The sequence below is a fragment of the Pogona vitticeps genome, chromosome 4 (assembly GCF_051106095.1).
Source record: "Pogona vitticeps strain Pit_001003342236 chromosome 4, PviZW2.1, whole genome shotgun sequence".
In the NCBI taxonomy this organism is placed as follows: Eukaryota; Metazoa; Chordata; class Lepidosauria; order Squamata; family Agamidae; genus Pogona; species Pogona vitticeps.
Window position 1 is genome coordinate 1,308,581 of NC_135786.1, and position 10,677 is coordinate 1,319,257.

A 10,677-nucleotide genomic window follows, 5' to 3' on the forward strand; every position below is an offset into this window, starting at 1 on the left:
CTCAACAGCCCTGCCCATCTATTGCAAACTCAAGCTTGTGGTTTCCTTAGGGAATAGGTCTATCTTGCATTTGGCCTTCCTCTTTCCCTGCTGCCTTCTACCTTTCCCAGTATTATGGTCTTTTTCAATCTATGCCTGCCTTCTCATGATGTGCCCGAAGTAGGACTTTTCCACAGAACCTGGAATGGGGAGGGATTAAATGATTGTGGCATTGTTCAGAGACCAGTTCACATCCCAGGGTGGCAGCCCTCTCTTGCTTGTGCTACAGAAAAAGCTTCATTATTACTATTACTGTTGCTTTGTGGTAAGAACTTTTTTTTTCAGAAGGGGTCAGAGAATTTGAGAGTTATTCTCAAGTTCATCTTCGCTTTACATGTGTGTTACGTGCCATTCAAGATGACCCTAATGGGCCTTTCAAGGCAAGTGAGGTTCTCCTTCTTCTTCCTTCCCTTCTTCCCACACAACTACCTTCCTTGTTTCCCCAGAGCAGGGAATAGAGATTAAACCTGCACTGCATGGGGTTACACAGCACTCTCCTTGAAAACTAAGGCTTGTATTTTAGGACTCTTCCCTGAGGACTTGTGTGGGGCTGAAGGAGAAAAGGGGCAGCAGAGGAGGACAGAGGAGATGAAAATGGAAGGTGGAAATTTGGGGAAGACAGTGGAGGGGGGGGAGTCTTATGTTTTTGGTGAAACTGTGGCATGAAGGAAAAGTGGAAAATGAGAAGATGAAGCAGCTGCCAGGGCTCTGAGGGAAGCCATCATCACTACCAGCGCCGCCAGCAACACCAACACCCCCAAAGCGACTGACGAGGAGAAGCAGTGGGTGCGGGGTGGAGGGGAAAGATGGAGGAGGAGGAGACCTCAGAGGAGTCAGTAACTGAAGGACCGATTGAGGTGGTGGGGGTGAGGTGGAGTGGCAACAGACTGAAAAGGGAACATACCTTCCAAGCCAGAAGGAAGCGGGGGGGGGGGGAGAAGAACTCCACAACAGGTGCACAAAGGCTGCCTCCAGGTAACAACAAACAGGGCTATCAGTCATTTCAGGAGCAGGAAAGGGGAGGGAAGCAATTTTTACTGGTGAGCTATAGGGCAAAATAGGAGGTAAAGGGAAGGAGAGATGTGTCAGTTCTCTGTCAAACTTGGTCATAAGCACCCACTGTGAGGTGTGTGTTTGTGTGTGTGTTTTTGGCACATGCCCATGGTGAGGGTAACAGCAGCAGTATGCCCAAACAGATGCACTTATCCAGATGTCTTAATTATGTGAGAAGTAGTTGTGATAATAGGCAGTAGGGAGACCACTGTGGAAGAAATCCTCCTCAGATCCCACTGTCCTGGGCATTTACTTACTTATTTACATATTTATTTACATATTTATTTACATATTTACATATTTACATATTGACTTATTTATTTATTTACTTATTTATTTACTTATTTATTTATTTATTTATTTATCATTAGGACATAGAACCTGTTGTTAATTTATTTGAATCCCACCACTGGAGCCGCGCGAATATTAGGAGGGAGGTTATTCCAGAGGCGAGGAGCCACCGCCGAGAAGGCCCGATTTCTTGTCTTCTCCTTCCGGGCCTCATCCTTTTCTGTTTGAGTTAGGTGGAGTCTATTTGTTTTTACATCCATTTGATGTGTTTCACCAAAAGTATAAATTGGAGATGCCCAGTATTACTGAAGAATCTTTCACTTTGTGTTATGTATGTATGTATGTATGTATGTATGTATGTATGTATGTATGTATGTATGTATGTATGTATGTATGTATGTATGTATGTGATTGATTGATTGATTGATTGATTGATTGATTGATTGATTGATTGATTGATTGATTGATTGATTGATTGATTGTCCCCTCCACACATACCACCACAGCAATCAAGCTTATTGTGATCGGAAATTTTTGTCTGGATCCTCATTTCCTTCCAGGTAGGGAAAGAGAGGAGAAGAGAAGGCGAGAAGGAGAAAAGAAGGAAGGTGTATTTACCATTCTCCTTGAAAAACTGACTCATATGGGGAATGAGAGACCCCAAGTGTGGGGCGCGGTTGGGTTGATGCCTCTCCTGCATCAGCTTTTCCTGCTCGAGGAAAGATCATCAGGAACACGATCAGCTCTGAGACTCTTTTGCAATTTCTGGTTTCCCAATCTTGCCAATGAGGCTTCAACTTCCCCCCACCATGTCCACATCCTTCCTTGAACTAACCCCAGCTGAGCCTGTTTGCTGGTGTTTAAAAGAGCCGGCACCCTGGCCGGACGCCGGACTCCACAGCCTGCCTCGCGCCATGAAGTCCGTTGGCCTTCTCCTCCTGGTTGGGCTTCTCGCCTTCTGGGCTGAGCTGACCCCCACCTATGGCCAGCCAGGTAAGAGACCCCTCCTCTCTCACTGATGAGACCCCTGCCTGCCCATACAGAGGCCAGCAATCCTGTGATGCTCCGAAGGGAGCTTCCAGCTGGACCCCTGCTTTCCCTGGCCCGGACCTTTGCCCCGGGGCCTTCTCCCCTCACGCCTCCCTTCTCAGAACCTCTCTCTAGAGGCCACAAAAGGAAAGGGCTGTCTGCCCGTGGCCAGACTCTGCCTACAGCTGGTTTTACTCACAGAAATTATTGTAAATTGGAATAAGCAGTGATAGCATCATCAGGATCAAGAAAGACAGGGGAGGGTGGAAACCCCTCCCCCCAAAGTCCTGTGAGCTCTGCCCCAGCCCTCTGAAGTCCCCCAATGAGTGGGAGACCCTCTGTATCCCCAGGATGGCATGCTTTGGCTCCTTCTCATCCTGACTGCCACATTTGGCCCTGCCAGGGGTTTCTGGTGAGCTTTCACCCCAAATGCCAGGGCTATTGTTGTTGCTGTTGTTATGTGACATCAAATTGTCTCGAACACACGGCGACCCTGTGAATGAGAGATCTCCAACCTGCTCCATCCTCAACAGCCCTGTTTTGTTCTTGCCCTCTTTCCCTGCTGCCTTCCACTTTTCTCACCATTATTGTCTTTTCCAGAGAACCCTGCTTTCTCATGATGTGCCCAAAGTAGGACAGACTCATTTCAACATTTTTGCTTCCAGAGAGAGTTAAGCGTTAATTTGATCTAGAACCGACTTGCTTGTTTTTCTGGCAGTCCCGGATATCTGGAAAGCTCTCCTCCAGCTTCACATTTCAAACGAATCAATGTTTTATCTGCCAGCTTTCTTAACTGTCCAGTTTTCACATCTGCAATGATGATTAGAAATACAAGAGTGTGGATGATCTCCAATGACACCTCTTTACACTCCGTGACCTTTCCTAATTCCTTTATTGTTGCCCTTTTCTGTCAGCCCTCTGACTTCTTGCCTGCACTCTCCACTTGAGTTTCTGATAGAACCGAGGTATACCAAACCTATAACTCTTCCAATTTCTTTCTTTAAGTTGTGCACTTCTTCAGTAATCATTATTTTGGTCTTCTTGGTATTCAGCTGCTATCCTGATATGGCATGTTATTCTTTTGCTTTCCCTAAATCCCATTTTGAGTCATTGCTGCTCTCTACCACTAAGACAGTGCCATCTGCATATCTGAAATGACCAGTGATGATTCTTCCACCAATTTTCACTCCTCCTTCATCTGTATCTAGTCTGTCTGGTTCTTTAATGATTTCTCCAACTGACAGCTCTTTTAGAAAAAAGTCAAGTGCAAAATGCTACACTGAATTAAATGCACCCTCTTTATAAAGCTCATTAAGTACATTGAAATCCTGGACTTCTTTCCTCCAAAGTAAACCACCCTCAGAAAAGCAGCTATATATAGGAGTGCAAACTTTTAATACACATTTTATACACATTTTCTATACTACATAAAGTGTATACACAAATTTAACTTATTTGAAATTTAGTGTTAGAAATGAACTTTAAAGATATCATGACTTGTCAGAAAGATAAGTAAAGCAAATTAAGTGTGGACTCTCACTAGAAGCTAAAATAACCAAACAAAGGGTACTGTACTACAGTGGCATCATAAGAAGATAAGCTCACTGGAAAAGGCAGCAGTGTAGGAAAAAGTGCAATGCAGTAGGAAAAGAGGAAGACTGCACATGAGATGCATTGACTCAATAGAGAAACCCACAGCCTTTTGTTTGGTGCTGCAGTCAAAGTAGGACCAGGAGCAGAAAGACTGGGGTTCGGATTTTGGGATTAAACTATGATACTCTTGCCTGCTTTTGGGATGAGAAATAGCAAAATGTGATTGCTACACACTTCAAAATTTTGCTGTTCTCAGCAGAAACTGCAGAGTTAAATGCAGTGGAGATTAACTTTGGAAGGTTCCTTTTTTCATGGTTTTATGAAAGAGTCAAGTCTCTCTCTCTGTTATGCACACATGCACACACACGAACCCTCCCTCCCTCAATTTTTACCAATCAGTTGCTTCAGTTCAGTATGTCCATTTCCTCCCATTACATTTAAACAACCTTGATGAAGCCACCCGTCCCTCTCTCGCACCTTTCTTCCAGCCTTAATTGAAGCTTTCCCTCCTCCTTGCATCAGTTCCTTTTTTCAGTTTTGAGTCAGTCTCTCTCTCTCTCTCTCTGTCACACACACACACACACACTCACACACACACACTCAATTTTCTACATACATTTAAACAAGATGATGAAGCCACCCATCCCTCTCTTGCACCTTCCTTCCCATCTTAATTGGAGCTTTCCCTCCTCTTGCTTGCAGTCACCTCTGGCGGAAGTAGTCATTCAAAAGCCGGATTGACTGCAGCCGTAAATGAAGCCGCCTTATCTCCAATCTCTAAAAGAGCGGATTTACAAGTGCCACAACCAAGGAAGGTAGCAGGGATAGGTAGCTTACAGTTTGAGGTTTGGCTGCATGGAGTTGGGGTGGGGGCGAGGCTCTGCTCATTAATCCTAGGATTTTCATTTTTAGCCCATTTGGGGTAATTTACCCCTGTGCCCTGACCACTGCCCTAGACTCCTTCCGGCTCCATCCGTCTGTCTTCTGAGAAGGTGGCAGCAGAGTGGTAGCGAGCACCAGATTTGGAAGAAGGGAGGAGGTTTACCTAAGAGACATGGTGAAAATTACTGTTATGCTTCTCTAAAAGGTTTTTGATCTTTTTTCATCTTCCACTGTCCACTAAGGTTTTTCCACTATGTTCATCCTTTCAGTGAAGTTTATCGTGGCAACTCCTGGAAGGAGCCAAAGATCCCCAAGGGGTCCACTCATTGTTCCAGTGAGGGAGGGGCTGCTTCTGATTCGACCATTGAGCCTAGTGATTTCCCCCTCTTTTTCCCACAGCCATCTGCCTCCTTCCTAAGGTTGTAGGGAACTGTGAAGCCTACATGCCCCGCTATTATTACAACCCAGAGTCCAAGAAGTGTGAGAAGTTCATTTATGGCGGCTGCGGGGGGAACGAAAACAATTTTAAGACTTGGAAGGACTGTCATTATACCTGTGAAGGTAAGTGGGAAAACACGAAAGTCTCGGCTTATCTATGTGTGGCAATTACAGTTGGGCTGGACTGGGCTAAAGAGGGTCACGAGGGGGCCTGATATGTGATTTGATACAATCCTCGCATCCCAATGCCCTGTGGACCTCAGGAGACCTTCTTTGGTTCACAGCAGCCTGGTGTCAATTGACAAATATTGGGAATTGGCTTAAGAAGAGAGGCACTTCACGGTACTGGCTAATTAAATGTTTCCTCAACCCCATCAAGGGTGGAGGGGCCAAGGAAATGAGTATTTTATTTTAAGTATGCATTAGAGCAGTAAATATGTGGTGCATCAACTTAAAAAGAGCATTAGATGTGTGTATTATGAATTAGGAACCACCAAGTTCCTTTTGTTTTTCACCCCAACTACATTGAACCAGACTCTTTCAGTGGGACAGCCAATCTCTTCTTCCTGTATTTCTGTGCAAGAATGTCTATTTGAGACATATGCTGCAACCCCACCTCCTTTTTATTCTCTATGTTCTTTTTGAACAGTTTATATCCTTCAGTTTCTGTATTCCAGTCATGGGAGTCATCCCACCAGGTTTCAGTTATTCCTATCAGGTCATGTTTACCCTCCTGAGCTAAGATTTCCAGATCTCCTTGTTTGTTTCCCAGGTTCCTGGCATTTATATATAGACACTGCAGTTTGTTTGATTTGCAGCCTGCTTTTCTGTGTACATTTTTATGAACATTATTATTAATAATGTTATTATTGATGCACATCCCCCCATTATAACTGTTCTAACACAGTCCGGGAGCAGCAACAGAGAAGGCACTCTCCTATGTTCCCAGAAAACAAACCTGTGAAGGTGGCGGTATCGAGATAAAGGTCTTTCCTGATGATCTTAAAAGACAGATTCATAAAAGGAGATGTGGCACTTGAAATAGCTTGTACCCAAATCATTTAAGGCTAAGTTAGAACTGGGACTTCAAATTGTGCCCAGAAATGGCCTGGCAGCGAGTAGAGCTGCTGTAACTGGGGAATTATATGTTCCCTGTAACAAGCCCTAGTTAGCAATCTGGATGCCATGTTCTCAAGTGGATCCCCTCATGATATTGGCAAATTGACAGCCAGAGTCTCGCTTTGGTTCATTTCCAGCAATTGCTTGGACTGGAAACAAACCCAAATGGAGCAACCCTGCTGGCACAAAAAAAGGTAGAAGCCCCTGACAGGGGCCAGAAAGGTGCAGGCAAGGCCACTTTGAGGGGCAGGCTGGTTCACTCCAGGAAATACACCATCTGATTACTGTCTTAAGTGAACCATCCTGTCCCTGCAGGGGAGCACACAGTGGGGTCAGGGTACCACAAGCTCTTACCCAAGATTTAGTTACCTGAAAAGGAATGACTAAAGCCTGCCAGCATTTCTGTGGATTCAGGTCTGTTCATACCTCTATACAGGTTGGTGCCTTAACACTCTGGTAAATATTGAGTACGGGAGCGGGTTCTGCATCCCGACAGGCTCTCGTGGAGAGACCAAAAGTACCACATGAAGATGTGAGAGCTCTGAAGGTGTGGATTTCCAAACAGATACTATGATGTAGACCCTAGTCCATTTAGGCTGGCTCTGAATCTGTCCAGTACAAGTGGGCTGTTTTCCAAAACACAGACTCAAGGAACAAATCCATTGTTCCAACTGGTACACAGTGCACTCCAAAGTTCCAACACACACTGAAAGACTACAGAGAAGATCTGTTATCATGACCCGGATCTCTGTGGGGGAAGGAGATGACACAGCAGCAAACACTGGATCTCAAGCAGGAACAAAACAGTTGGGGTCCACCTGGCAGGCTGACCTTCCTTGTGAGTTGGCATCCATGGGAATGTCAGTTTCCCCCAACGGGGTCCTAGAAAAGAGTGAAGAGGAGAGATGAGTTTCCAGCGTACCTTAGCATGAAGCCTAGGGACCCTCTCCTCTTGGAGGCGCTCACCGTTATCTAAACCACTGGTTCTTAACCTTGGGTTACTCAGGGGTTTTGGACTGCAACTCCCAGAAGCCTTCACCACCAACTGTGCTGGCTGGGGTTTCTGGGAGTTGCAGTTCAAAAACATCCGAGTAACAAAGGTTAAGACCACTGATCTAAACGGTCAGTCTGTCTCAGGTCAGAAATCCTTTCTCCTCTTTCTCCCAGAGGAAAGATCCTTGAGGCTAACCATATCTAGCTTTTTCAACAGTTCTTCATTGGACTTGCTTTGCCGGCCACTCACCGCCCTGGCTGCCCACAGTCTAGCTAATAGAGTGGTCTATTCGTCCAGATAGGCAGGATATAAATCAAAATCATCATCATCATCATCATCATTAATGTGCCCAGAACTGGACACGAGGCTCCATATGTGGCCTTGCTAGCAGAGAAAGCAAAGACACTTTTCTTTATATATATAGTATATATTTCAAACACCGATGATCTGACTCTGAAACCTTGCTAGTCCTAAGGCAACTGACACACTGGTCACTTCTATTAATGACAACACCAAAAATAAAGAAATCAGTGATGGTGTCAAAAATGGCCTCTTGCATTTTGTAGTCGTTGCTCAGCCCCTTCCTCTCCCATGCTCCAACCTGCCTCCTTCACATCCCTGATCAGCTCAATTGTGTGGATAATCCTCAACATACTTTCTAAGGAGTAAACCTCATGGCCTATTAGCAGGATTTATTTCCAATGTTGGCGGCAGTAAAGAGCCACTTGGATCAATATCCAGGGACAGTTCTGTTGATCCACGAATACAGAAACAGGAGCACTTGAGGCTCCAAGGTCTGGAACAGGTACCTGCATGTCCTGGAGAGAAGGTACTTGCCTTCCTTCACCCTTCCAGGGACTGCTAGAGTGGCAGTGGGCTAATCAGATCAGAGAAGGGCCTCCTGTAGGGATAAAGCATCCATTGGGGTTGAGTCAGTAAAGTCCTCTGCCTTGATGGAGTCCTTCCCAGGTCCAGCTGACCTAGAGTGGAGATGGTTCTGCTCTGTGAGGACAAAGGGAAGCCAGGATCCGGACCGACCTGGCTGTGCACTGGAAGCATTCTGGGTTCGGAGGTGCACATGGCTCAAGTCTGCTTGCTCTGGTGTGCCTGTTCCCAGCAGACTCTCACAGCCATGTGGTCTCTCTCTCTCTCTGTGTGTCTCTGTTGTTTCTTGCAGAGAAGCCCGGCACCTGCCCCAGAGCACCTCCAGATCTCGTCACCATCTGCCTGGTGAAGTGTGAAAATGACTGGAAGTGCCCCGGCAAGGAGAAATGCTGCAACTATGCATGCTTGGTGGATTGCATGAGTCCTGTGTAAGGTAAGGAGGCCATTTATGCTGGGAAGCGGGCGGATGGATGGGTGGATGGGTAGGCAAGTCATTAGCAATGGGCTGGGGGTGGAGAAGGTTCTCTTTCACTGCAAAACGGTCTTGAGAAGCCTCAGAACATCAGAACAGTTCTCTAGTAATACTAGTATTTTTTAAAAAAACCCATAGAGAACAGGATAAAGCCATTGAGAAAACTGTAGACATACACTCTTTTTTCCCCAAAAGTGTATAAGCTATTAAAAAGAATAAATAGAATAGGAGGAAAGAAGCCATAATTTTGGAACAATCAGAAAAAGTTGAAGATATGAAATCAGTTTCTTAGTGTTAGAAAACTCACAGGAAAATCAACAGAATATAATTTATTTTATATTAGGTGCATGAATAGCAAAAAAGGGCCCTAACTTTAGCCAATACCACTGGATCAATAGATGGGTGATGGAATGAAGAAATACATCAGTGGAGACCTTGGACTGAGGGAAGGAGGAAGAATGCCAATTAAACTGACGGATGATTTTTAAAAATCAACAGGAGTTGCATGAATTAGAATAGCACAAAAGGGAAATTTGTGGAAGCAAAACAGAGAGGACCGAAGAGATGGAGGGCCACCATGTGTATTCTTGACACTTACCCTTCATTGCTTAGAAAAGCAGCAGGGGTGGGGGGCTGGTTCAGTGGGTTAGAGGAAAGAGGAAGGCCTCTTTGGAGCAGGGGGTCATCTCACGCTGCCTCAAGGAGGCAGTTGCAAGACCTTCCCTTCAAAAAAGCTCTCCCAGGATCCCACCATGCGGTTGGGCCACAGCAAGCCCGTCTCTAAGATTCCCGTGTTAGGGCAAGGTGCAAAAGGGTGCGGGGCGGCTTCTCAGCTCCAGTGGTTCCTGGATGAGGCAGATTCCCTGGGTGACTTTCGGTTGAACTTCAGCCCCGGTCTTGGGACAGAGACCGCTCGGTCCGCCTTGGTGGATGTCCTTTGCCAGGACCCGGGCAGGGGGAGCATGTCTCCATTGCTTCCGCTGGACCTTTCAGAGGCTTTGGATGCCATTCACCATGGTGCCCATCTGGGGCGCCTTTCTGGGAGGGGCCCTGGAGGCCCTTACAGTGGCTCCTATCCTTCCTGAGTGGCCAAACTCAGAATGTGGCATTGGAGGAATCCTGTTCGACCTCCTGGCCTTTTCCCTGTGGAATCCCTCAGGGTACTGTGTTGTGTCCTGTCTTTTCAATCCTTGCCTAGGGCTGACATCAGGCGAAGAAAAACAGGTTCCTGGTCAACTCTGTGGCAAACGTTTGTTCCAGAGAAAGCCGGAACTGGTCTGGAACGATAATGGGCAGAATTTTGCTTTCTTTGCTAAGTCTCTCTTTCTTTCAGCGGCAGATCCTGAATGGAGATCCAGAATCTGGGGCCAATCCTGAGGTGGATGCCTCATGTTCAAGAGGAGGAGGAGGCCAGGACTCAGCTTTGACCAAACGCCTTCCCATCAAAGTCAGCTTTGACCAAGCATTTCCCCATCCCCATGCAGCCTTAGCCAGTGTACTTGCTTACCCCTTGCCAATAAAGGCATGTACAGTATTCATTTGCATCCAACTGAGGGCATGGTTACAATACTGAAATAAATCCAGGCTGGATCAGGGTTTTTGAAATTCGGTTAAAGTCGCATGGTTTGGGGGTTGGCGTATGCATCCTCTTGGCACAACGTTTGATCTGGATGTAAGACGTGTGGCATATTGGTTGAGGAGGCCACACAGGCTTTTAAAAATCATTTAAAAATGGACATTGTGGGGGCTCCAGCTTCCTGTCTTTTGCTCTCATGAAGCTATGCATGCCTGAAGTGAAACATCTCGACTCTGCACCAAAAAACTCTTTGGGGGTTTTGTCCTGTGGCCACGCGTCCCCATGCTGGCTCCCTCTCGCAGCCGC

The 10,677-nt window shown here is 46.1% G+C and overlaps 1 protein-coding gene across 1 annotated transcript; it reads left to right on the top strand.

The window, feature by feature from the left end:
• The first annotated feature begins 2,218 nt into the window (after window positions 1-2,218).
• Window positions 2,219-10,344, top strand: LOC144588806 (protease inhibitor 3-like). The gene is made up of 4 exons (XM_078392242.1): window positions 2,219-2,376; window positions 5,287-5,448; window positions 8,616-8,756; window positions 10,129-10,344. Exons 1-3 carry the CDS (start codon window positions 2,298-2,300, stop codon window positions 8,753-8,755), a joined length of 381 nt encoding a protein of 126 aa, XP_078248368.1. The 5' UTR covers window positions 2,219-2,297; the 3' UTR covers window position 8,756; window positions 10,129-10,344.
• Window positions 10,345-10,677: the final 333 nt, after the last annotated feature.

Coding starts and splice junctions, on each gene's coding strand:
- LOC144588806 (XM_078392242.1), top strand. CDS start 2,298: ATGAAGTCCGTTGGCCTTCTCCTCCTGGTTGGGCTTCTCGCCTTCTGG. Junction 2,377..5,286: donor CCCCACCTATGGCCAGCCAG/GTAAGAGACCCC, acceptor TTTTTCCCACAG/CCATCTGCCTCCTTCCTAAG. Junction 5,449..8,615: donor CTGTCATTATACCTGTGAAG/GTAAGTGGGAAA, acceptor TGTTTCTTGCAG/AGAAGCCCGGCACCTGCCCC.